The 27,238-nt window shown below is 51.9% G+C and overlaps 2 protein-coding genes across 4 annotated transcripts in view; one reads left to right on the forward strand and one right to left on the reverse strand.

Moving 5' to 3' along the window:
• Window positions 1–341: 341 nt before the first annotated feature.
• On the forward strand, window positions 342–13,922 carry EAF1 (ELL associated factor 1). The gene is made up of 6 exons (XM_068973210.1): window positions 342–444; window positions 2,381–2,475; window positions 4,384–4,520; window positions 6,200–6,402; window positions 8,002–8,241; window positions 10,719–13,922. Exons 1-6 carry the CDS (start codon window positions 342–344, stop codon window positions 10,763–10,765), a joined length of 825 nt encoding a protein of 274 aa, XP_068829311.1. The 3' UTR covers window positions 10,766–13,922.
• Window positions 13,923–24,144: 10,222 nt separating this feature from the next.
• The window catches only part of COLQ (collagen like tail subunit of asymmetric acetylcholinesterase), a 65,586-nt gene continuing 62,492 nt past the window's right edge, over window positions 24,145–27,238 (reverse strand). For all 3 annotated transcript variants that reach the window (XM_068973580.1, XM_068973572.1, XM_068973575.1), the window contains one exon: window positions 24,145–24,214. In XM_068973580.1, coding sequence (XP_068829681.1) covers window positions 24,145–24,214 — 70 coding nt within the window. The remainder of the gene's footprint in view (window positions 24,215–27,238) is intronic.

Below are 27,238 nucleotides of genomic sequence, written 5' to 3' on the forward strand. Positions count from 1 at the left end.
GGTCCACACCTACCCCCGCCCCGCAGAGAGACCTCGAATCCCGACTCTCCCGGCGGAAAGGACCTTCGACCGTGGCACCGCCCCCTCTACTTCCGCCGCGGGCCCGGACGTCCCTCCTCGGCGCCGGAAGTTCCGCCGGCGGGTCTCCTCGGAGTCGTCCCCCGCCCAGACGCGCCGGCCCGAGCTCGTTTCCGGCCTGCGCGGGTGGGCGCCGGCTCGGCTGCCCGCGCGCCCCCGAGCGCTGTCCCGGGAGCGCGGCTCCCCCGGACGCCGGCGCCGGCGGCTCGGGCCGGGGCCGCGCCAGGAGGGCGCCCGGGCGGGCGCGAGGCCCGTGCGGGGCCATGAACGGGACGGCCAACCCGCTGCTGGACCGCGAGGAGCACTGCCTGCGGCTCGGGGAGAGCTTCGAGAAGCGGCCGCGGGCCTCCTTCCACACCATCCGCTGTGAGTCCGCCCCCCGGTCGCCCTCTGCCCCGGAGAAGGCCAGGGGGCCTTGCCGGCGTTCCCTCCCTCGGGGGACCTCGGGTTTTTCCTTTGTTTTTTTCCCCAGCTCCCTCTTCTCAGACCAGACCCTTCCCTCAGCTCCCAGGATTTCTCCGCCTTGCGCTACCAAATGCTTCTCCCGAAGGTCATTGGACCCTCTTGCGCCCCGAACCTCCACGTCCCCCTGTTACTACCGAAGGGCTGCGACCCCACATCATTTTCCAGCTTCTTTGTATTCCAGCCTCTCTTCACCCCCACCGCCCCCCAGACACCCAGATCCCCGCGCTTCAGGAGCTCTTCTCGTTTCCTCGGGGTTGGCATCCTCCACCTTCCCCTCTTATTACCGAAGGGCTGCGACCCCACATCAGTTTCCAGCTTCTTTGTATTCCAGCCTCCCCCTCCCCCTCGATCCACACCCCGATCCCCACTGGGCATCTCCACGCTTCAGGAGCTCTTCTCGTTTTCCTCGGCGTTGGCCTCCACTCCCTCCTGTTCCATTCCCTTCCGGCCTTCTTTCCTTGCCCCCCTTGGGTTCTGGCCTCCGCGACGCCCGGCTGCAGCCCCAGAGCCCGCAGCTCTGCGCCCCGTCCGCCTTCTTTTCCTCCATATATCTGTGCCAGCTTGTCTCGCGCTTTGATGTCTTTTTGAGGTCACCAGACTACCCCTCACTTTTTCTCCAGACCCAGTCCCTTGTGGGTGGAAAGTAAAATTAGGATTGGAGAGCCAGGAATAAGTTAGAGCTTGATCTATGTTTGGAAGCAAAAGCCAGCAGGCATAAGGAATGTGCGGATAGTCATTATGCTGGACCTCTTTTTTCTCCATGATTACAGACTCTGTTGAGGGAGGGCCTTTCCACTGTGTATCCTGGGTGAAGAATTGGCCGCCAGAGCATCCCACTATGATTCACAGACTCCTGGTTTCGCGTCCCGGTAGCCCCAGTACTGGTTAAGACTTGTTTTTGTCCGAGGAGTTCTCAGATGTGACTCAACACCTTGAAACGGGCGTAGTAGATGGTGAACTTCTGTCTTCCTGTGGTCACTTGCCAGGCCATTACTCTGCTGCCTGCTGACAGCAGATCAGCCCTCTGAGGGGCTGGGTTTTGGGAATGTGAGAAGAGCAGCATCATTTCCTGAGCAGTTTACTATGTTGATGTTGTAGCAGAATGAAGGGCAACGTGCAGTTTAAATAAGACACTTGACAGAAGTACTTGGCCTGTAGTCTGAGGCAGGTTTGTGTTAAAAGGCAGTAAGATGGCTGTTCACGCTGTGCCGTAACTGCAATTCAGAAACATGGGCAGGATTAACCTTTGGAAATACAGTGCAGCCTTCTGCTCCAGATATCTGTAGGAATATTCTTGTTAAAGCGATGGAACTTGAGTGTGGCCAATCCGAACTTTGACAGTTCTTATCAAAATGCTGTGACCTTTCATGCTTCATATTGTGTTTTACAATCACAGGGTTTTAAAAACATACTCTGTTGCTTTTCATCCTTATAATAACCCTAATAAAACACCTCATTGTAGGTAATAAGGCATGAATTTTCATCTGTCACTTAGGGGAAGGGAGTATCTGCTTAATGAAAAGTTACATAAATTCTAGCCTTTTTCCTTCAGAATTATCCAGTGGGGATAAGAGGGAAAGTATATGGAGGTATAGATGAAACTATATTGCCCCAGAACTGGTAATGAAGCTGGGTGATGGTATGCAGGACTCATTATAGTATTCTCTTTGCTGTTGTATATGAGAAATTTTCCACAGTGAGATAACATTTTAAGAAATTCTAAGTGGTTTGTATTTTATCTGAGTTATAAAAATTTACCATTCTTACATGCGAGTGCCGTGCAAGCACTTAATACAAGTAACCTGGTGGATAAATGCTTTTTTTCCTTTCCCTTTAGATGACTTTAAGCCGGCGTCTATAGACACTTCCTGTGAAGGAGAGCTCCAGGTCGGCAAAGGAGATGAAGTCACAATTACGCTGCCACATATCCCCGTAGGTTTCATCACATCGTTGTTGTTGCTGTTTAATGTGGAACCACAGTGAATCCTCATATTGTTATTGCAATTTGATTTCCTCCTTTTTAAAAACTTCTAGATCTCTGAAGTGCCAACATGAGAAAAGGAGCTATGGGGGTCAGATGGGATGGAATTCATGCTTCCCAGGCTCCTGAGTAAAAAAAATTCTTTGTTGTTTTTCCCAAACTCCCTTTCCCCATTTGTTCCTAAGTAGGCACGGTGGAACCTGGCTCCTCCTTTAGACATATGTAGCCTCTCCCGACAGCTGCAGAGAAAGAGGCCCAAGTGCTCTATGGGTATAAAACAGCAACAGCTTAGGGGCTTGGAGAGGCAGGGGCGGGATCAGCATGGCTCATGAATCTGGCAGGGGGTGATGTGCAGGCTGGTGGTTTCAGGCAGGACCTAGGTTTGGAGCCACAGGTTAAAAGCTGAGTGGAGAACCCTCGCAGAGAGACGCTGCTGAAGTCTTACCAAGGCACCACTCTGATCGCAAGGATCAGACAGAATAGTCTTAATGAACACATGCATGTCCCAGGCCTGTCCTGGAACATGATAAGTTCTTGGTAACCAGTGAGAGAATGAAAAGGCTCTGGACAGAGAGCCTTGGGAAGCGTTGTGCTGACAAAAAACTGTCTGCCAGTTCAAACAGCTCTCATTAGTTGTTGCCTTTGGCAGGTTACATCATCTCCCTTTGGACCTTAGTCTCCCAAATGTAAAATAAAGAGGTTAGATAAATGATCCCTAGGGTCCCTTCCAGCTCTTAATTTTTACTGTATGAACCAGGAGTCAAGGAGCCAACCAATTTCTGATTCCATCCAGGGGATTAAACGATACATTCGGCAAATACTGACATCTACCCACAGTGGTGCTGGCTCATTACTAGGTACTGAGAATATAGTCTTGAAGAAAACAAGCATGTTTCTCGTCCTTAGGGAGTTTAAATAACTGTAGGAGAACGTAGCACTTACTTTAGAAAGTCTAGGGAGACTTGCGTGAGGAAGTGATCTTTGAGCAGATTTGAAGGTGGACTAATTGAGAGGGAGGGAGGGGTTGGGATGTTGCGGACAGAATCCTTGTTAAATCCCTGCAAGACAGAACTTGCAGTTCTGAGAGAGGACTGGTGCCTTCTTCTCTGGAACCTGCAGAGCCTGGGGTAAGAGAAGCCAGGTGCAGTGGAGGGGCCAGGTGGCGGGTTTGAAGGGTTTCTGCTTGGGCCTTACGCACTGGGCAGTCATGGAAGGCCTTAGGCAGGTTAGTGGCTTGAGGTACTTGAACCAGCCAGAACGGTGAGCTTGGAGAAGGTGTGTAGTTACTTAGCATGAAGGGGAAGCCCGAACTCTCCGATTACAAGGAAATGCAGAGATCGCTCTACTGCTCATAGAGCTCTACTCAGTGTCAGACAGGAGTGCGTCATTTGTGTTTCTCAGTTCACACTTTACTATTACTTGTAACATTTCCCAAATCTCTGGAAAATGTACAGCAACTTAAAAATTCTGTATTTATTTCTTGATTACTTAGAGCTGGTTGCACAGTTATAGATTCTTGCTATATTATTTCCTCTTTAACTCCTGGCTTCCCAAGCAAAAATAAAATGCAAATCAGCTTATTCTATTTCTTAAAAAAATTTTTTTTATTTATTGGACTGTGCTGAGTCTTAGCTGTAGCATGTGGGATCTAGTTGCTTGACCAGGAACTGACCCCGGCCCCTGCGTTGCAAGCACAGGGTCTTAGCCACTGGACCACCAAGGAAGCCCCCTTTCTCTTCCTGCTTGGGTAGTTCTGGTAAGAGATGTGCTGAGATAAAGCCAGCTCTAAATTCAGTCTTGATATTCATAACTGGGGTATCTGGTTTGATTGTCCGAATTGTTCTTTTGTGGCGGAAAAGGGATCCACACCACCGATGACTGTGTTCAAGGGGAACAAGCGGCCTTACCAGAAGGACTGTGTGCTGATCATCAATCACGACACTGGAGAGTATGTGCTGGAAAAGCTCAGCAGCAGCATCCAGGTCAAGAAGACGCGGTATGTAAAAGAGCAGATAGAGGCTGCTGTGCTGTGTCTGTAGACTTGCCTTGTCTATTCGGTTATTTTATAAGAGTGTGCCCGTCTGGGAACTTAGTGTCCTGTTGGCAGGCTCAGCAACTCCCACCTGTGTCTTCTCAGACAAGTCAGAAAATGTCTTTTCCTCAAAGGCAATGAAAATAAATAATGTTTTTAAGACCTGAAACATAGAAGTCACTGGGGAGAGGGGTGTACTTTATGATTAAGTCAGTTTTATTAATCTCATGGTTGTTGATAGAGTACCACCAAAGGGATAAGACTTAACTTTACAGACTTAAAATTATGAAAGAGTAATTGAGTAATATATATTCTTTTTTGTAGTGACAACATTAAGTTTTCATAAGATGCGTTTGAGATTATTATAATATCAAAGCTGTACCTAATTTCTTTGAATAGTGAGCTCTCTTTTAATTTTTAACTTGACAGGCATTATATGTGTCATATGAGGCCAATTAGTTTTTATTTTAAAGTCAAATTTTATTCTCTTAAGTAGAAGTAACCTAGTGGTTCTATTAGTGATACAGTAATTACTGTACCAGAGTAACTTTTAAAGAGAGGGTTACGGTCTGATGTTTTTCTGTGTATGCCTCCTCAAGCTGGTTTTCTTTGCTCATTCCAGAAAAAGAAAAGGTACCCACCATTTACTGAGGTCTAATCACAGGCCAGGCACTGTGCTAGATGTTTCACACGCATTGTCTAACTTTTACAAGTAACTTTTGGAAAGGTGGTGTTACCTTCCGCACACACGCTCGCAGATGAAGAGACGGGGTCGGTGCGCTGATGCCTGCCTGAGCCCGGGGCCACGGGGAGCTCTGCCAGGCGGACGCTGCGGAGCCGCCTCCTGCTGCTCAGTGTGTGTCGGTAGATTACCTCCTCCAGCCAGGGGCTGCGGTTAGCCTGCCAGAAGCCTGATGGTTGTGGGGGTTTCTGTAATACTCAGTGTCATCTGGGAACCAGCATTGTTTTATCACTTAAGTGTTTGTTAAAAATACGAGATTTCAGGAGCTATTAAGTCAGAGTCTGCACTTTAATAGAGATTCCCCAAAGTGGGGTCGCACAGTCGGACACGACTGAAGCGACTTAGCAGCAGCAGCAGCAGCAGCAAAGTTTGAAAAATGCTGAGCTAGTGCATTTACAAAAGAAATTGTGGATGGATGGTGCTTCCTAGGTCTGAGGTGGAATGCTCTGCCTGTGTGCCAGCAAGAGCTGGCCTGTGAAAAAATGAGCAAGTGGTAAATAGATAATGGGGAAAAAACTGCAAACAGGCCAGTATTTCCAAAGCTAGTTATCTTCAATAACTCATTTGCCTGTGGTTATAACTTGATAGTGTGCAGAAGTTGAGTAGTTACATTTTTTGTTACTCAGACGGGTTCTCATAAACACAGTATATCCTACCTCAGTGCCTTAGCTGCTGCTCGGTAAAGAAACGTGAGCTCGAGGGCAGCGAGTCTCGTATCCTTGTGTCTCTGGTGCACAACGCAGAACGGGTGCAGCAGAATGCGTAGTTGGTGTGGTGGCATTACAGGCACAGTCTTCTGAAGCCTGCGGTTCTGCAGCTGCTTCCAGGTACTTGGTAACTGGGGCAGATATGAGAACCACTGTTTTTGCCCCTCCAATTCACAGGCCGTTTCTCATTTCAGAGCTGAGGGGAGCAGTAAAATCCAAGCCCGAATGGAGCAGCAGCCCCCTCGACCCCCACAGCCGTCCCAGCCGCCGCCGCCGCCTCCGCCTCCGCCTCCACCTGTGCCGTTCAGAGCGCCAACGAAGCCTCCGGCTGGACCTAAAACCTCTCCCTTAAAAGATAACCCCTCACCTGAACCTCAGCTAGATGACATCAAAAGAGGTAGAGGGCGGTTTCTGGAGCCCCGGTAGCAACTTGGAGGAGGGCACTGATGTTTCTATGGAGGTCACAGGGCTGGTGGCATGGGCGTTCTCTGCCACTGTAGCAGTTTATGCAGGGGTCACCTTTCCAGACGTGATGGGTGTGCGGGATTACCACTCACCTCGTTTGATAAGGGGGAGTTCAGAGACTTGGGCTGTGGCTGTCTTTGCAGCAGTCTGCTTAGAGGCCCGGGGTTTAAACAAGCCTGTCTACCATCTGAAGGTCCATATGGCACACCTTTAAGGCTTTGGAAGAAGAGAATTTCCAGGTGCTGGGGATGAAAACCAAGCAGGCCAATGTTAATACAGTGTCTAGGCTAAATTCCTCAGCCAGTGCTTTGTACTGACACAAAGTGTGAAGTAGGAAAGCTCCATGAGGACCAGTGGCCTCGAAGGACTTAGCTGTCTCATCAGGCTCTCTCCAGTGCAAGCCTGAGACAGAGCTCACCGTGGTTTTCTCCCCAACACAGTGGATGGTTTTAGTTGTCCAGGCTCTTAGGAAGTTATGAAGGTAAGTGTTGTATTTCATATTTTTGAAGTTTAATGAAATAAAATTAAACCCATAAGAGCAGTAAACAGGGAAAGATAAAAAGTTGCCCTTGGGAAATTTGCCTTTTCCACCTTGTGGAAATACTGTCTCTTTGCAAATGAGATCACTGTGTGTGTGGGTCACAGTTGTTAAGCCTCTGGATTTTGTTTTTCCTCCTGGACATTGGAATGCTGTCTGTGGAAGTTTTCACTTTAGCTGAATAGGAATTGGGTCATGAGTGGTTGGTTGTTGCCAGTTACGCTTAAAGGAACCATAGTCATTTAAGGTCTCGTGGTGTGTTTGGACAGGGGAATCTGGCATCTTCCCCGATGAGTTCTGTGATGGGTCCTTAATACATTCACGGACACTGAGGTGGTCGGGTAGAATGTGTTCTTTCCCTGCTTTACGTTTGATACAAACGCAGCACCTGAAGGCATGGCTGTCCATCAGATGTGTAAAGAGGACAGAGGAGGAAGAAAAAGACGTTCTTGAGCAGCCTTGCCCCCTCTTATGAGCCTTGTGGGACGTGCAACCTGGAAAGGACCCCAGAGGCTGTCTGCTCTGGCCCTTCCTTTTTCCAGAGCGTCCTGGAAAATTCGTTGCCTTCCCCCTGGGCCTGCCAGCTGGTTAGAGGTGGATCCAAAGCAAGTGCTCAGACCTTCCAGTTCCTAGTCAGATATTGCTCAGCCCCTGAGCAGAGTATTGCTCTTCTCCTATTTGGTGTTTAATCCTGTTAGTCACAGTCTTTCTTTTTTAAGCAGATGAGGCCAAACAGACTTAGCTCCAGTTCTTAAAAGAATCATTATCTTCAACCAGTGTGCGTTTGGGGTGCTTTGGGTGAATTAAATGTTTCCATTGTCTCTCCGGAGACATGTTAGGTGCTTTTGTTTGTTGGTTTTGGTCATTTTGTTTGTTTTTAAGGGCTCGAGAGGCAGGAGCTCATCTTCAGGTATCCCTGGTTGCTCTGGGTTTTGCCCGTGCCCTGTGTACGGAAAGCTCGACGCACTGACCCCGCCCTGTCGTCTATTCCAGAACTGAGGGCCGAGGTGGACATCATTGAGCAGATGAGCAGCAGCAGCGGGAGCAGCTCCTCGGACTCGGAGAGCTCGTCGGGGAGTGACGACGACAGCTCCAGCAGCGGCGGCGAGGACAGCGGCCCCGCGTCGCCCCCGCAGCCCGCGCCCCCGCAGCCCTACGGCGGCCGGCCGGCCGTGGCCAACGGGACCGGAGCCGCGCGGCCGCCGGGAAGCACGCAGCTCATGAGCACCCTCAGTAAGTGTGCCTTCCTGCTTCCAGCCGGGGCGGAGCTGGGAGGGCTGGCCGGAGCGGTGGCTTCTGTCTGTCTTACGCCAGAGTCTATAAACCTGAAGATATTCACAGCATAAGAAAGGTCCTGCAAAGACAGTTTGAAGCAGAAAGGAGCAAGTAAAGTCCCCAGGCAGTAAGAACAGGAAGCACAAAACTGAAAATCTGTTTCTTCTCTTTGCTTTTCTGTATTGGCACAAATTAAGTTTTGTGGATTCCGGGAAGTGCTGATATGTGAGTTTGGAACCAGGCAACCTTGGGCAGGAGGGAAGAAAGGGACACTGTAGTGTCTGTGACCTTCGGCATAGCTGGTGGTGGTAAGGCAGAGGGGAACGAGAACAGCCGTCTTCGTCTTGGACGCGGGGAGATGCCGGTCTGTGCGCTGTCCTCTCACCAGAGTCCCTGGAGCCGGGTGTCCTGGGCTGACTTCAGGATGTGTCATAACCCTGCTCCTGTGGGCAGGCAGAGTCCCTCTCAGCTCCACACTGTAGCCGTCTAACAAACCCCCTTGTGTGGGGCCGGCCTTGTAGGCCTCTGTCCGCTGGGGGCGAGAGCACTCCCCGCCTCCTCCAACACACACACACTCTCCCGTGTGTGCCGGGCCCTACTCCCCTACCTGAGTGGGTTCAGCACTGTTGTGACGCCAGCGAAGGCTGTCTTCTGCCGTCTCACGATACAGGCTGAGCTTCTGGATTTCGGGTATACTTGGCGCTCTTCCCCATTGGCTCAGGGAACTAAGTTTTACACTGGACCTCTGGTATTCATACTGGAGAATGACCACAGCTCCTGTGACTGTAACTCAGCTCTCGGTTCTACCCAGTCAGTGCTAACCTTCCTTTCCTCCCAGAAAGTAAGAGCCGAAAATGGCTCAGTGCGTGTTACTCACTCAGTGCATGGTTAAGTGCCGTAAGCTCCTTTTTAGCTCTTTACGGCTCTTTATTAGCTCTCCCGGCTTGTAGCTTTTCCAATGGCAAGACCTTAATCTTTACACACCACATATACAATAAAGTACGGAAGTTACCTAAACCAGGATCGTCAGCCAGAACCAACTTACAGACCCTGAAGTCACAGTAAATAGCACAAGTCTCCTAAACCCTAATGTGAAAACATACCGAGTGATGATGGTATTATTTTCCTAAATGGTAACGTGCATTATATTTTTTCCTCCAAAAAACAAATGGATCAGTTTGAACCTGCGTCAAAAATAAGAAATCTCAGAACTGAGTCTTCAGCTCCGTTATGCTGAGCTCTTCACGTGCACGGCACCTTCTTCGTGAGCGATGGTGCTCGGCTCTTCTGATTAGAATTACTCGCTGGTGCTGTGCCCTCCTTCCCACGTCTGGAACAGTAGGGGTCACCTTTATTGGTCTCAGACCTCTTCATGTCATAAAGATTATTGAGGACTCCAAGGAGTTTTTAGTAGCTTGTGTCCGTGTTTTACCACATTAGAAATTAAAACTGAGACATGCTTAAAATACTCAGTAATTCATCTGAAAAAATGATAATCAGCCATATGATAATAAAAATAACACTTTTATGAAAAGTTTTCTAAATAAAAAAATACTCACTGTGAAGAGTAACATTGCTTTAAAATTTTGCAAATCTCTTTGTCAAAGTAGGGAGTCTTACATCTGCTTCTGCATTCAGCCTTGCCATCAGTTGTGTGGGTTGAAGTCGATGAAGAAGATCTGGCATCACAAAGGTTTATAGTTGGAAAAGGGAGGAGCTTGGGGGTGTTCTGAAAGGGCCTCGGGGACCCTGGGGTCCTGAGAACACCCTGAGCGGAGGTGGCCCAGAGATCAGTGATCCAGAAATGTAGAAGTTCGCTTTTGTTCTATTCTAGGTGGTATCAGCTGGGGTCCTGTGAGTCCTCTTATTCTTTCAGGTGGAAAATCTTTACGTTCTTCACTCCTAAACCTAGATGTTGCACGCTGAGCAAAATGTAAGGTTTTACAGAGCTCAGCAGTTCAGATCTGAGGTGTAAAGTAACGTGACTGTTCCTGCCAGAGGGGCTGGGGGTCTGTGTATGCTGCGTTAGCAGGTTATTGGCATGAACAGAATTTAGCTGCCTGACCAGGAAACCCAACTGGGCATTATTATTTTCACTCTTATGAAGAAACCTGATATGAACAATTCCACTAAGTAGTCAATTTATGACTAGTTTTTACTGTTTATTGAGACATGTAAAAACTGTGTAGCCAGTCCTTCCCCGCTCTGCCTCAGTGCGCAGTATTGCTGTCCTTTGCAGATGCAAAAATAGCAATTCTTTTAAAACGTTGACGGCACCAGTTTTGTGGCCGAGCCAAATCAGTTTTCCTCCATAATTAAACTGAACCAGCCTGGTGTTACTGGAGTGTGAGAGCCCAGACAGGCAAGCAAAGAACCATGGGGGTGTTGTTTTTAAACTTGTGTCCTTTTGGTCTGATTCTGTTTTCTCTTTATAGGAAATGACTTGCAGTTGAGCGAGTCTGGCAGTGACAGTGATGACTAGAGCCGGATCTTTTGAAATCAACTTTTTGGTGCACAGATCTGCCGCGAGAACAGGCTGCTTTAGCGTGCAGTCCACGCTGAGAGGAAAATGTGGGGATCGTGACTCTAGGAGGAATTGGAAGCTCTGAAGCACTCAGATGTGCATGTCTTTAACTTAGTGGTGATGGGTGATTTTCTCACGTAATTTTTGAACAATCTCAACGTTTCAAAGTTTTAAGTAGATCTATAGCAGAACTAACAGAATTGTATCTCTATTTGGTTAACACTGTTAATGGAAACCAGACAAATGTGTCCTGGTCTAGGTTCCTCAAAGGCCACTTCTGGCCAGTGCTTCAGTGTCAAACCTTCGCAGCCACCAACGTGGCCAAATGGTTTGCCCCAGTGAAAGGAGGGGTAGGGGGAGAGGGCAGCCTCAAACCCCAGCCCAGACGCATGTTCCAGCCACTTCCAGCTATGGACCTGCGGTGGTGAGGAGGTTCTGCCTGACCCAGCCTGGCAGGCCTGTGTGGAAACGGACTTCAGGAAGGGGTACGAGAGCCTCCGTGGGGGGGCCTGGAGTCGTGGCTCAGCCCCATGCCTACAGATGAGGAAGGGACGTGCGTGGCTGGCGTGGGGCCAGTGTCTTGCCCCAGGCCAGGCCTTCCCACTGCTGCCCCTAAATCTCTTACTGGAACCAGAGAGTCTTGTCCGTGGGCCTGTGTAAGAGCTGTGTTGTGCATCAGAGCTTTTCCTGGATTCCAAAAGATAGAAGTGTGGGCTCCTTCTGTCCAGTTTCGATCCACGCAGTCCCTGAATACATCAGTCCCTTGTGAGTGGGGTGGGGAGCAGAGGGAGCCAGCAGCCATGGTCCTGATGCCCACGACTCGCTTAAACTGGGGCTTCCAGCTCTGCATGGGTCCGTAACGCGGGCTGCTTTCGGAGGCTGCCAGCGGGGACGAACAGGAGGGCTGAGGTGAGGAGGCCTCTGGGCAGATGGGCCGGCAGCTGCTCTCCAGACTGCGGTCTGGGTGGGAGGCATGCAGTGTGCAACGAGCAGGTGTTGGCAGGGCTCCCCAGTTCTTGCTTTTGCACCGCTGTTGGTGCTTGAGTCCCAAGCTGGCTCGTTTTTTATACACAACCAGAAGAAAGTCACGGGATTTCCTTCTGTGGTGTGCCATTTCCAGATGAATCCGTTATGGGGGGGAACCGGCCACTAGGAAGTGTTCCCTACACAGTGGGTGTGTGATAAGTCTTCCCACAGTCAGTGCGTTAGTGTGGAGTCGCCCGCTTCTGTCATTTGAATGATTACGTCTGTTGGCTTCGATTCAGCCGTATTGAGAACGTGAAGACTGACCTTTCTCCCGCCGGTGACCTCTCCCTCCTTGGCTAGTGGAAGGAAGCAGTCTGGACCCAGGAAGAAGCTGGGTGATTGGTGGCAGGGGCTTTGAGTTGAGCCTCATGAAGTCACCTGTGTCCCCTGCACGGTGGCCCCAGTAAGCTGGAGCGGGGGCCGGGCAGCCGCCAGCTGCGCTAAGGGCTCACGCCAGCGCCTGTGCTGGGTCCTCCGCCCGTCATGCAGCTTCGTGGAGTTCATGGCAGGTAGGAACTTACTCACAATGAATTGGTGGTTCTTAATTTCTTGATGATGACAGCTCAGGGAAGCTGAAGGTCGTGGTTGTGTGTTAGTCACTCACTCATGTCCAACTCTTTGTGACCCCATGGACCGGAACCCGCCAGGCTCCTCTGTCCATAGGATTCTCCAGCAAGAACACTGGAGTGGGTTGCCATTTCCTTCTCCAGGGGATCTTCCTGAGTGAGGAATTGAAGCCAGGTCTCCTGCACTGCAGGGGGATGCCTACCTGTCTGAGCTGCCAGGGAAGCCCGAAGGTGATGGCTGGGAGATGTGAATTGTTTCTGGATGTGGGAATTGTTTCACCGCTCTTCACTTGCTCAGGCTGGGACGGGCACCAGGAACTTGGACTAAAGATAGATCTATTTAAGTCTCTCTCCCTCTTTTCCTCCCCTCAGAGGCTTGATGTGCGTGGCCAGCCTGGGGTCTGGGCCTGTCTGGGGTCTGCTGGTGCGTCGGCAGTGCCTGCCGGTGGCCTGTCGGGGGTGGGCTCTGCATGCAGCCCCCGCCCCATCCCCGCATGCCGGCCCTACAGGCCTGTCACAGCAGCTGGCCCAGCCCCAGTTCTGTTCTCCGCACAAGTCTCTGCCGGTTGCCTCTGCACGCCCTCCAGCTTTGCCCCGCAGAGTAAGGAATCCTTTCTTTTTGGAAATGAAGCCTCCAGCCTCACAGACTCCCCCTCACGAGTGCCCTCCTGCCAGCCAAGCTGGACCTGTTCCTCCTGCCTCTGTGCCTTGTCAGCCACCTGCCCTGGCCCCGCTCACGGGGCTCTGGGTGCCACCAGCCCACACGAACCTTCCCCTTGCTCAAGTGCTGGTTGGCGCAGGCCCCGGGCGGGCCCTGTGGTTCTCCTCTCTCTTCCCTGGAGCTCGCGGGAGCAGACTGGAGAGGCTCACGGCCTGGTGGGAAGAGGGCACAGAACCGCGGGGACACTCCCGGCCTCCGGAGACAGCTGGAGACTGTCCGACTGAAGCGTTAAAACGGCCTTTCCTTTGTTCTGTGTACCATCTGTCACTGGGTGCAGTGAAGTGTGAAGACTTAAGTCTGAAGCATCTGAGGAGCCATGGCAAGCAAGCCGCCGTACGGGCGTGATTCGGGGAAACAAACTAGAGATGTGTCAGGACGCCACTCATTAACTCTTTTATTTCTGTAGCAGAATCATTTTTTTAAAGTGTAGTTTTAATGTGTATGTGTTTCAGTGGTGGGAAAACTTGAAAATTCCAAGATCCTTATTACTTCCGTATTTGAGAGGCTGGTTAAGTAGGGTGTGTGGGGGGGTGTGCATGTGATGTATTTATTGCACTATCTGAAAGGATAATTGTGTCTCATGTGGATATGCACTAGGTACAGCCACAGTGTATGTTTCCATTTGGTGAGGAAGGTAGGATCCATAAAACTCAGGCCTTAACCGGTAGGTTGGACGACAAGACCAATTGAAATGTCATGAAATGTCTTTGTTGCTCCTGTTATTTCTGTCTTGAATTCATTGTCTCGTTCTTTAATGATTATTAAAATCTTGTGCCTGAAAGTTTTATTTTGCTTAATTATGAAGTAGACATGCATGTTTATATTTATGCAAAATATTTGCTGTAAAGTTTTTTTTTGGTTTACTCTTTTTAAAAAAAATCACTATATTTAAGTAAAAAATGAAGGTCAGCAATATACATTTCTCGAGTTTTCTTTTTTTACTAGAAATCGATCTAGGAGTCTGAAAAATGTAGGGTTCTGCCAGGGTCCAGCCCTGGTGGATCCAGGGAATTCAAAGGGTGGATGGAGTCGGCGAGGAAAAAACTTATTTATTTATTAATATAAGATTAGATAAGGAAGAAATAGTGTAGTAGGAAAATTAAGTGGAGAAAGAGGGCTGAATAACTTGTTACGCGGAAGACCAATAAAATTCCAGACAAGGAATTTGCACCATCTACATTGGGCCACCGGCACTCGCTTGAATATCTAAGGGTGCCTTGCCTTAGGCTCCCTTTGGCGCGGGTCTTAACAGCCAGGGCAAGTAAGTAGACTTGGCGAGCCTCCGCGCCCCAGATGGGAATTCAGCCTGAAATTAAAGTAAAGAGCAGAGGGAGGGAAAGGGAGAAAAGGAGAAAGAGAGAGAGAGACAAGGGGGAAACCAGTCCAGCGACTGGCTCCGGCCCCAGTTGTTCAGAAGGCCTTTTATACTTTGGATAAAACATGGAGATCAGTGGGTAACACAAAGTTATGCAGCGTTAGCAGTCCAGACTCATCAAAACCAGGCTTTTCTCTCTGCATACCTAATTGTATACACAAGTCTTAGGTGATTTACATCATCTTCTGGCTAACAGGGGCAAATTAACATTTTACAGCCTTTTTTCTGATAAGGGTTTATCAACCAGAAGACTTATTTGTGTTGATCTTCCCAAAGTCTGGTGCCACTCTCAGAAAGCACTAAATAAAGTTACATTCTTACATAGCAAAGATACAGCAGTTTATAACAAGTGAAAGGAGTACAGTGATTTATAACAAAAGAAAAGTAATTAACTCAAAAGTCTAGTGTTGCTAACATCAAAACTACTATACTCCTTTTTCTATATCCCAATTACATTGATTAATATCCTTCAGGTGTTAAAAGATGAAAAATATGGAGGCCTGGCAACAGTCATCGACTCAACAGTGAAAACCCATCACCAATATGATTTTTAACTCTTTAGAAAAGGCTCTGTATCTTTAAGATGCTTTTAAGCTTTATGCCTCTCGTGGATGGGGGGCTGTAAGCAATTCACAAGCTGTGAGAGGTCCAGGGAACCTGTTAGGCAGGCTAGAGAGCAATCACAGGGGGTTTAACTGAAACATCCCTTTCAAATGCAGAAGACTAAAGCCCTGAGTTGACTTTTTTCCAGAGACTATCAGGAGAGTGGAGTACAAAAGCCGGCAGATTTCTGTTTTTTTGTTGGGGTACCTGCTTAGGAATTTCCAGGGGGACCCCTGAAGTCTGATCATGCCTTGCGTATGTCAGCTTCCTTCCTCATGACCTTGTCACGGGCGGGATTCCTCACACTGGCTTCCGGCAGGGTTCTTTTAAGAATCCTTTGTGCTTAAGGCTAATTATCTAAATTGATTCCCTTTTTAATTTGGTGTTTCTGATCGTTAGGATTTATACTTCTGTTTTAAGAGGCGTGAAGATCAGAACTGAAGGACGACTGTAGCAAGCCGCGTGGAGTCTGAGGCTGTACTGGTCTGAGAACCCTGGGGGCATTAAACTGACTCCCTAGATGTGTCTCCTAGTCACTTTAGCTCACCTGGACCGCCATGCTGCAACAGAGGGCTCACGCACACCCCTGACCCCCAGTTGACACAGTCTGGAAGCGACCCCCCCGCCTCCTCGCACTCCACACCTGGGCTGCAGCAGCACCCACTCCTGTCTGGTGGTCTTGGCGCCCCTGACAACTCCCAGGCTGGAAGTGACCATGTTCCTTTTGAATTCGCTGGTGTCTTTGACCTTTTGAGTGCTCGGTGGATTTGGGCTGAACACAGTTACACACTCAGAGAACAAGGCTAGGAATCCTCGGCCACGTACCCTGCAAGTGTCTCCCATGCCAGACACGGGAGACAGCCCAGACTCTCGGGAGTGGCAGTGCGTGTCCATCACCTAAGGGAGTCTGATCCTCAGTGAACTGTTGCCCGTTACAGTAGTAGGTAACAAACCATCCCAAAGCTGGACACTTAAGATAGTAAGTATTCATTTTGCAATTTAGACTGGATCTGGCTGGACGGTTCTGGTCTTGATCCCTTCCTGTGCCTGGGGTCTGACAGATCGGTCTGGGGTGACCTCAGCCCACACAGCGCGGGCCGCTCAGGTCAACTCCATGTCCTATCCTCCAGTGGCTGGGCCTGGGCACCTGGCCATGGCAGGGGCAGGGGCTCTGGACGCCAAGACTGCTGACACCTCATTAACCAAAGGAGGTCACTGGGCTGAGTTCAGGATCAAGGGCGGCAGGAACCCATGGAGGAAAGACAAACTTCACTGGATCTCGGGAGCTGTGGCAATTAATGGGTGATTACTGCAGTCATTCTCCACCTGCCCCACCCCGCCCCGCCCCGCCAGTGGGTGGCGTGTCCCCAGCTTGCCTGGGAACCTTGGGCCACAGGATTGCTAAGGCTGCTCCGGCCTCTGGCTTTTCTCCTGGCCAGATGGGTGGATGGAAGGCCAGAGGAGCTAAGATCTGAACTGATCCCTGCAGAGGGCGCCAAGCCCAGGCCACGGGCTCCCGTAGGGCCCCGTCCATTCACTGCGTGTGGTTTGCTAACCTACCCTTTCCAACCCAGTGCACCGCTCTGATTACCTATTGCTAAGTATCAAATTGACCCAAAACTTTGTGGCTTAAAAAGATAGCCATTTCATATGATGGAATCTTTTAGAACTAGAACAGAGCTGGGCTGGGCAATTCTGCTTCCTGTGGCTTCAACTGATGTTAGTCAGCAGATGGACAGGCCCGCCTTCTCTCCTGTGTCTGGCCCGTGGCGGGGTTGGCTGGAAGCAGGCTTGTTTGGGGCCACACCTGGCCTCTCTACCAAGGCCGGCTGAGGGAGTGTGTCATCCTAACACTGGTTGCTTCCTGTAGGACATGTGTTCTGAGAAGCTGCATGGCCTTTTATGACCTGGCCCCGAAGTCACACCTCCACAGTGTTCTATAGGTCAGAGCCGTCAAAGGCTCACCGAGATTCAAGAGGAAGGGACACAGACCCATCCTCCTTCAATGAATGAAAGAGCTACTCACTCGGGGTCCCCAGCTGTCTTCCCTGCATTTGTGGCCTTGTCTGCTTTGGGCTCCAAAATCACTGCAGATGGTGACTGCAGCCATGAAGTTAAAAGACGCTTACTCCTTGGAAGGAAAGTTATGACCAACCTAGACAGCATATTATGGAGAACGAAATGGGGTTGCACAGAGTCAAACATGACTAAAGCTATTTAGCATGCATGCATGCATTGGAGAAGGAAATGGCAACCCACTCCAGTATTCTTGCCTGGAGAATCCCAGGGACAGAGGAGCCTGTGGGCTGCCGTCTATGGGGTCGTGCAGAGTCGGACATGACTAAAGTGACTTAGCAGCAGCAGCAGCAGCAGACAGCATATTAAAAAGCAGAGACATTACCAACAAAGGTCCATCTCATCAAAGCTGTAGCTTTTCCAGTAGTCATGTGTGGGTGTGAGTTGGACTATAAAGAAAGCTGAGCGCCGAAGAATTGATGCTTTTGAACTGTGGTGTTGGAGAAGACTCTTGAGAGTCCCTTGGACTGCAAGGAGATCCAACCAGTCCATCCTAAAGGAAATCAGTCCTAAATATTCTTTGGAAGGACTGATGCTGAAGCTGAAACTCCAGTACTTTGGCCACCTGATGTGAAGAGCTGACTCATTTGAAAAGACCCTGATGCTGGCACAGATTGAGGGCAGGAGGAGAAGGGGACGACAGAGGATGAGATGGTTGGCTGGCATTACCGACTCAATGGACATGAGTATGAGTAAACTCCGGGAGTTAGTGATGGACAGGGAGGCCTGGCGGCAGTCCATGGGGGTGCAAAGAGTCAGACACGACTGAGCAACTGAACTGGACTGAACTGTGGTGGTTCTCAGGTGAGACATCTACCCAGAGCAGGCTCCTAGGTCCCCTGTCCAGCAGCATCAGCATCCCTGGGACCTTGTTAGAGACCTGAATTCTCACACCCCAGACCTGCTGGGTCAGAATGACCAGCCCTTCAGCTCATTCTGACGAACCCTAAATCTTGAGAACCACCGCCCCAGGATATAATTCCCTTGATAAGCCTCAGTGATGACCTGTGACCACGATGACTGCCGGGAACTTCCCATCTAGTTGTTGGATGAAGGTGAGTGGGGTGGGACACCCGTGGAGTGTGGTATGTACTGTTTATAAGTTGGGACATCGAAGACAAAATTCATCATTGCCCTTGAATTGACTAGGGGCAGAATTTCACTGTGATGTGGGCTCCTTTCCCTTTCTGTGAAGGGACTGGGGCAGGCGGGGAAGAGAGGCAGGGGAAATGGCTGGTTTGGTAAGGTTGTTTCTTAGAGGCTTGTCTAAAAGTCAGCGGCCTGGGGCTGAAAGGAGCGCAGGTGAGCCCCCAGAGAGAAAGCCCCTTTGATAAAGGCAGCGTGCGTCCTTTTCCTCTGTTTCTCAGGGGTTTGGATGCTGATGGGTGTGTATGTGTGCTTAATCGCTCAGTCCTGTCTGACTCTTTGCGACCTCGTGGACTGTAGCCCGCCAGTCTCCTCTGTCCATGGAATCCTTCAGGCAAGAATACTGGAGTGGGTTGCCATGCCCTCTCTCCTCCAGGGGATCTTCCCAACCCAGGGGTCGAACCCAGGTCTTGCACACTGCAGGTAGGTTCTTTGCTATCTGAGCCACCAGGGAGGCCCAACTCATCACTCCTTCACTCCTGCATGGTGTGTCCCCCCCCCCCCCACGCCCCGGCCCCGCCCCAGCCCCGCCCTGCCAGGATGATTACACACAGGTGCGCGTGGGGGACTAGCCCACACCCTGGAGCCTCTGCGTCCGTGGTGGTAACTGGGCTGCTCCAGGGTAACAGCTTCCTTGGTGAGTCGCCGAGGTCCTCGAGCTGTGCACTCATTGTTATCACACAAAAGAAAGATCTGAGTTTCCTTGAAACTTTAAATCTGTTCTGTCCACTCTAGGGGAGGGCTCGGGTGGATAACCCAAGTAAAGCAGTCACTGGGGTTGGCTCGTTAGTTGTAACAAAATGTGGAGGGTTAAGCAGTTTGACCCATGTGTGCCCTGCTCTCAGGGTGATGGATGACAAGTGTGTCTGCCCCAAGATGCACAGAAATTTCATCCTGCCATCTTCCCAAGCCTTGGCTCTTCTGTCCTCATTACCAACTTTCCTGCAGAGACTGCTTACCAAGTTGTTACTCAAACAACTTTGCCTGGGGTCAAACCCCATCCCCACACTTCCTTAGTGATGATGGGAGGGCCTGGGCTGGTGTAGGGTATCCCAGCCAGGGGTGGATCCTTGGGGATCAGTTTAACAGAGCTTGGGCTCCCATTACTGGTGAAAGAGTAAAAAGGCAGTTCAGACTGGGAGAGCGCAAGTCAGCCCCCATGCCCTGTTCACAGACTGCAGGCCCAGCCATTGGTAACTGAGAGTTAGCAGGAAGCGATCTGTCCCCCGGTCACTGCAGCTCTGAAGGGTCATCATCACGCCTTCTTTCCAGTGACATCCCCAGCCTCGCCTTGTCACTCTTGCCACCCGTGTAGAAATCACTGCGAAACTTTGAGACTAAAATCATGGGCTGTCAAAACTTTGCAGTCTGTAAGCCTGTCATAAGTCAGGAAGCTTATTATGAAGTAAGACAGAAAGAGAAAGACCAATACTGTCTTATCAACGCATATATACGGAATTTAGAAAGACGGTACTGTTGATCCTGCATGCAAGGCAGCAAAGGAGACACAGATGTGAAGAACAGACTTTTGGACTCTGGGAGAAGGCGAGGGGGAGATGATTCGAGAGGATGGCACTGAAACACGGGCATTACCACATGTGAAATAGATGAATGACCAGGGCAAGTCTGATGCATGAAGCCGGGCACCCGAAGCCGGTGCTCTGGGACAACCCAGAGGGAGGGGGTGGGGAGGGAGGTGGGGGGGGAGGTTCAGGATGGGGGACACATGTATACCCGTGGCAGATTCATGCTGATGTACGGCAAAAACCATCACCATATTGTAAAGGAATTATTCTCCAATTATACGAAATTGATTTTAAAATAAAATGAAAAAAAAAAAAGGAATGTTCCATTCTTGCCTGGAAGACCTGAGCCGTGTGCACCCCTTCACCAGAGAAGCAGTTTCAGTTTCTACCCTAGATGCAGAGCTTCCGACAGAGGTTTTCAGGAACAACATCCCGAGTTTCTCATAACTTTATAGTTTTCCACCAGTCTCTGAAATCTCTGAAATTCAGCACAATGCTCAATAAGGTACAATTATTCCCAGTGCATGGCCTTCCCAGGTAACTCAGTGGTAAAGAATCTGCCTAAAATTCAGTGGATGCAGGTTCAATACCTGAGTCAGGATGATCGCCTGGAGGAGGAAATGGTAACCCACTCCGGTGTTTTTGCTGGGAAATCCCATAGACAGAGGAGCCTGGTGGGCTACAGTCCCACGGGGTCACAGAGAGTTGAATACAACTTAGCAACAACAATTCCCAGATGAGAACTGAGACTCACATGAGAAAGTAGAGACTCAGAGACATTAGGCAAATTAAGTAGGATAGTCCCCCTGGGGACAGAGCCAGGGTTCAAATCCAGATTTGTGCATCTAAGTCCTCTGGTTTTTTTTCACAAGCTACACCACATCTTTCATGACCGGCCTCACCCTCAGAGAGCCAGCCTCTCCAAGTAGACCCATAAGAACCAACCCGGAGCCTTCTGGAGGGGAGGGCTGCCAAGGGTTCACCCTAAGTGGTTCAGCACCCATTCTTGCCGAACGGAAAAGCAAAACCGGAGAGACGGGTCCTGTAATAGACCTGTGTACTCAGCCCCCAGTGGCTCCATTCCTGCTCCCTGACACCCAGTCCAGCAGCCACCCCCTCCCCACACAGCCTATGTGCTTCTGGAAAATTCCCAAGGTGTGGGCTAAGGGTAATCTTAAAACTTGTGCCATCCTGCATTCAGGAACCCAACTATGATCTGATCAGCAGGCAGCTTTTTTTCTGATAATAGGAACTGGTTCAAGAATGGGCGTGTCAACAAGACTCTTTCTTTCCGCTTTCTGGGGACTCCTCGGGGAAAAAAAAATCAAAGTTCTTGAGAGCCACTGGAATAGATGTTCTGTCTTCCTGTGGACATTGCAAGCTGCAGATGTCAGCCTGAAACTGGAGCAGTCAGCTTGTGGCCACCCTAAGGATCGCATGAACAGGAGAGGTGCAGAGAGCTGAGAGGACAGATCAAGCAAAGAGACGGAGCAAGAGCCTTGATTGAACCTTGCTCGACTTCCAATCCACTCCTAGAACTCGCATGGGTGATCTGAGCCAATAAATTCTACCCTACAGTTTAAATCAAAGTTGGATTTTCTGCTACTTGCCAGCAAGAGCATCTGGACAGACACAGCCTCCTTTGGCGACTGTATTCTGAAGGCCTTGCCATTCTCAGCCACTCTGCCTGATAGCTGGAGAGTAGCTGAGGGAATCCATGACCCGTCCGAGGACTGGCCCAGTCACAGCCCGAGGGCAGCGTCCACCAGCAGAAATCAGCAGTTGGAGGTGGAGGGAATGTCAGCCTCTGTCTCACGTCTCTCAGGGTAGGAAACCGAGGCTGCGGGAAGTGATGGACCAGGAGTGAACCAGGCATGGGGGTCTCGCAGCTCAGCACCCTCCCAGCCCCTCTGGCCCAATTCAGCTCCTTGCATGACCAGCAGACGACCCCGGGAGGTGTTCCTGTGATGGCCAGGGGCCCCCGCCCCTGGGGAAGCTGTCCCCTAACACTGCGGAGCTGGCATTCATGGGGGCCCAGGGCCCACCTTCCCCGAGCTTTCATCTTCCCATTTCAGAACCCTGAAGGGGCAGAACGACTCTACAGATGGTCTTAACACCTGTGACCTTGAATCCTCTCCAGAGTCTTTCAAAACTCTCCCTAGAAATATCAGAGCTGGAGGCAGGCCCCCCTCTCATGCTGTGGGGTCCCGGGACCAGAGCGTAGATGGGGACTCCCACACAACAGGAGTACCTACATGAGAATCAGGCTGACAAACTCATGCATTAAGTAGGCTCTGCTTACCTGACAATACAACTTCATAAAGACCTGGCCCTCTTAGATTCCTCAGTCTCCCACGGCCCCACAGGGAGAGCAGTCCCCAGCCCCGCCCCAGCCCACCTCACATCAGGATGTGTGTGCACGTGGAGGCCTAGCCTGTGTGCCCAAGCTCCATCGATGACCCCTGCAGACAGCCTGTCCCCGGCCACCACCTCCCTCACGCTGACAGGTATGTGCGAGCCACACTCAGGAGGACAGGCGTGCAGAGAGGGCTATGCGGCCCTGCAAACAGGCTCAGGACCACTCAGGTGGGGAGTGGGGTGTCCTGGTACCTGCAGCCTTGTGGGGAGGCTCACAGCCAGAGGAAGGCCAGAACAGTGCCCCCCAAGCACTGGGACCCAGGATGTGGCCCCTCCTGGCCAGCTCCGAGGGCAGAATTGGACCTGCATTATTTCCTACAGGAGATGGTAGAACAAGGTTGGGGCAGGGCTGGCTGAGCAAACTGGGCTCGGTTGGGCTTGGTGACCTGGGACATGAGTGTCCTTCCTTGGACATTAGTTGTCCCTAGGGGAGCAGGACTCCTCCCCATTCTAGAACCCTCTGTGGAGTCTGGGAAACAGACTTGATTTCAGAGCCCTCATCCCATCCAGGAGTCCTAGGACAGCAGCCCAAACCCCCAGGGAAGAGAGAGCCACAGCTGGGAAGTACACGGCCTTTTATTTCTTCATTTCCCATCCGGAGATGCTGGGATGAAGGCGGTGGCTTCACATGGGAAAGACGTGGGCCGTGGAATATCAATCAGCCCGGGACTTGGAACAGAGGCAGAAGGACCCAGACTGACCAACGCGTCCACCTCTGGGGACACCACCCCGGGGCCCACCCCGCCCACGACAGGCCAGCAGCACAACTGCCAAGCGCCCAGGACACGGGCACGCTGAACAGTCTGTACACACGGGCGGGAGGGTCCGTCCATCTGGGAGCAAACAGGTCCATGAGGTTGCAGTGCGGAAGACGTGTCTCCCAACAACAGCTAAGCCCCACTCAGGGGATACGACGGTGGAGGGCAGCTCAGGGACGCGCAGGACTAGCGATCCTGCAGAAACCGGGCTCAGGCGCGCGCACACGAGGACAAAGCCACGCGCCGCGCAGACCGGGAGGGAGGTCCCAGGGCTCCCGGAGTGGCGCCCTGGACAGACGCCGGCGCGGCCCGGACGGGAAAGCCCGACGGCTCGGCTGCTGGCGCACGTCCCGAAGGAGAGATGGATGGACACTGGGACGTTCACAGGACGGAGGCCGCGCGCACAGAGCCAGGGGAGGTCAGGACGGCGCCCGGGCCGGGAGCCCTGAGAGCGGCCCCTTCTGGAAATGTCCAGAAGAAGGCCGATGCTCTGCGCTCGTCCGCGCGGCTGCAGGGCGCGGGGTGGGCCGCCGTGCCCGCACTTATTCACATTTGGGGCGCTTGCCTAGGGAACCGCCTCCGCCTGAGGCTGTGGCCAGCTCAGGGGCGGGGCGGGGGGGCGCGGGGAATCTCTCAGCGGGCCAAGATCTGGGGCCACCTCCAGAGAACCCGTCTCCCTACCCGGTGGTTCCCAGGCCCGGGGAGCCCCCCGCCAGCGGCCGGGGAGATGCCTGCGTTTCCAGAGGTCACAGGGGCCGAGAGGCTGCCCCCCCGGACGCCCCCCGCGGACGGGAGCAAACAGTCCGTGTGAGCCTAACAGTGCGGAGCCAAGTCTGCGACGTCGGGAAGGCAAAGCGCCCTGCGGACATGTATATTCGTCCCGCCGCAAGGTCGCGCTGGGCGCGGGGTGGAGGCCGGGGGCTTGGGGGTGAAGACAGGGCGCGGGGGTCCTCGGTTCCTCCAGTCGGCCTGCGTTACAAGCTTGTCTTAGCAGCGAGAGTTTGCCCTTGTTTCTGTGGCACGAAGGCGGTGGACACTGGACCAGGTCGGGGCGAGGTCAGTCTGCTGAGAGCGGAAAAGCTGCTGGCGGCGCTGCAGGGCGCCGCCTCCTCCTGGGGGCCCTCAGGTGAAGTAGCGGCAGGGCGTGGAGTCGATGAAGCAGTACGGGGTGCAGCGCAGGTCTCCGTACGACCTGGGGGAGGACACGGGGCAGTGGCAGGAGGAGCCCGGGACGCAACCACGTCCTGGGACTCCGCTGCAACTCGGCAAATGGCTGCTCCCCCTGCCAGCTGCCTAAGGGCCTGGGGCAGCCGGGTCCAGGCTTCCGGGGCTTTCCCCCTTGAGCACAGCCGAGGGGTCTGGGGGCATGGGCTTGGTGGGTAGCCTTGCCCTGAACGCAGCCTCTTGGAGACAACCGCCCCCTCCTCCAGCTCCGTCCTTAGACGGCTCCGCACTATTTCTGAGCTCTCTAGTTTGGCAGCCACTGGCTACAGATCTTGAAACAAAGTTAGTGGGACAGAAGAATTGGATTCTTAACTTTATTTAAACAGCTTACCTGTAACTGGACATGGAACAACAGACTGGTTCCAAATAGGAAAAGGAGTACGTCAAGGCTGTATATTGTCACCCTGCTTATTTAACTTATATGCAGAGTACATCATGAGAAACGCTGGATTGGAAGAAACACAAGCTGGAATCAAAATTGCCTGGAGAAATATCAATAACCTCAGATATGCAGATGACACCACCCTTATGGCAGAAAGTGAAGAAGAACTAATGAGCCTCTTGATGAAAGTGAAAGAGGAGAGTGAAAAATTTGGCTTAAAGCTCAATATTCAGAAAATGAAGATCATGGCATCCAGTCCCATCACTTCATGGGAAATAGACAGAAACAGTGTCAGACTTTATTTTTGGGGGCTCCAAAATCACTGCAGATGGTGACTGCAGCCATGAGATTAAAAGACGCTTACTCCTTGGAAGAAAAGTTATGACCAACCTAGATAGTATATTCAAGAGCAGAGACATTACTTTGCCGACTAAGGTCCATCTAGTCAAGGCCATGGTTTTTCCTGTGGTCATGTATGGATGTGAGAGTTGGACTGTGAAGAAGGCTGAGCACCAAAGAATTGATGTGTTTGAACTGCGGTGTTGGAGAAGACTCTTGAGAGTCCCTTGGACGGCAAGGAGATCCAACCAGTCCATTCTGAAGGAGATCAACCCTGGGATTTCTTTGGAAGGAATGATGCTAAAGCTGAAGCTCCAGTACTTTGGCCACCTCATGAGAAGAGTTGACTCACTGGAAAAGACTCTGATGCTGGGAGGGATTGGGGGCAGGAGGAGAAGGGGACGACAGAGGATGAGATGGCTGGATGGCATCATGGACTCGATGGACGTGAGTCTGAGTGAATTCTGGGAGTTGGTGATGGACAGGGAGGCCTGGCGTGCTGCGATTCATGGGGTCGCAAAGAGTCAGACACGACTGAGCGACTGAACTGAACTGAACTGTGCAGCTATTTAAAGACTACAGCTACCAAGTTGCAGAGCACGGCCTACGCCTACACATGCCCCAGTGCTAATTCTGAGTTTCTGTCTTATCTTCCCAAGCATGCCCCGAGGCTTCTTGGGATTAAGAGAGTAACAGCAGGGAGCCAGGGTAAGTCCTGGGTTCCGTGCCACTCTGTACCCCAGGTCTGATTACCCACGCCCAGTGGGCTCCACAGGCCTTCAGCCAGTTCAGACCTTTCGCCAACTCTCTGGTGGGGCCTGGCAGGAGCCTCCCTACTTTAGAGAAGGGCGGTGCATGCAGACACACGCAGAGGCGGCAGGGTCTTGGCCCAGCCTGCGGTGCTTGGAATAGGGGTGACAACAAGTCTGAGCTCTTCCCCCCAGTTGGATTTGTTGCTGTGCATTTGGGGGTAGGCATCAGGAGACCCTCCTCCTTGGAGGAGAGGGGCGGGCCTGGGGTCTGTCCCCCAGTCCTCCCCAGGGCTTGGGTCCAATCCCACAGAGGAGGACAGCTGGAGGGAATAAGGGCTGGAGAGGTGGATCCCTGAGGGCCCAGCTGTCCACTTTGGGGCCACGAGAGACGCAGGCTGGGGCCTGGGGGAGCAGCGGCCTCCCCAGCTCTCCCAGAAGCCCCGCAGCCCTGGTCTGGTGAGGTCTGGGGTGGGGGGCGCCATTCTGCTTGAACAGAACTCAGGAGACCCCCCTCGCAGGGCAGAGGCTCGCTGGGTGCGGGAAATGTCCTCGTGGAGGCCAGGACACCGGCATGCTTATCCTGACCCACATGGATGCCCACCGAGGGGGCCTCAGAAACAACTGCTGGGGTGCCGGCAGGAACACTGCGTTCCTGGGGTTCTCTTGGAGGAGCCGAGGTCAGCAAAGTGAGGTACAAATGCTGGCAGGGTCTCTGTGGCACCCACAGGCCCGCCGGGCAGTTCCGGAGCGTTCAGGGTACAGATGCCTGCCCGGTGCCCTGGGCCCCGCTCCAAGGGTGGGCCCGCTCCTCGGGAGACCAGGCCGGTCCCGGGAGAAGGGGAGACAGAGCTGCTGAGCCCAAGCCACGGGGAGCTTAGAGATGGTGGCCCCCCGACTCCAGGTGGGGCTGGGTCACACAGCTGCGCTGACACAGCCCCATGATGTGAGCCGGGGCAGCGTGACGTGAGCTGGGACTGCGTGTGACGTGATCCAGGGCTGCGTGTGTTGTGAGCCGGGGCAGCGTGACGTGAGCCGGGGCTGCTGTGACGTGAGTTGGGGTTAGCATATTAAAAAGCAGGGATATTACTTTGCCAACAAAGGTCCATCTAGTCGAGGCTATGGTTATTCCAGTGGTCATGTACGGATGTGAGAGTTGGACTGTGAAGAAAGCTAAGCAACAAGAATTGATGCTTTTGAACTGTGTTGTTGAAGACTGTTGAGAGTCCCTTGGACTGCAAGGAGATCCAACCAGTCCAGCCTAAAGGAGATTAGTCCTGGGATTTCTTTGGAAGGAATGATGCTAAAGCTGAAACTCCAGTACTTTGGCCATCTCATGCGAAGAGCTGACTCATTTGAAAAGACTCTGATGCTGGGAGGGATTGGGGGCAGGAGGAGAAGGGGACGACAGAGGATGAGATGGCTGGATGGCATCACCGACTCAATGGACATGAGTCTGAGTGAACTCCAGGAGCTGGTGATGGACAGGGAGGCCTGGCGTGCTGCGATTCATGGGGTCGCA

This window comes from Capricornis sumatraensis, chromosome 1 (assembly GCF_032405125.1).
Source record: "Capricornis sumatraensis isolate serow.1 chromosome 1, serow.2, whole genome shotgun sequence".
NCBI classification, from domain to species: domain Eukaryota; kingdom Metazoa; phylum Chordata; class Mammalia; order Artiodactyla; family Bovidae; genus Capricornis; species Capricornis sumatraensis.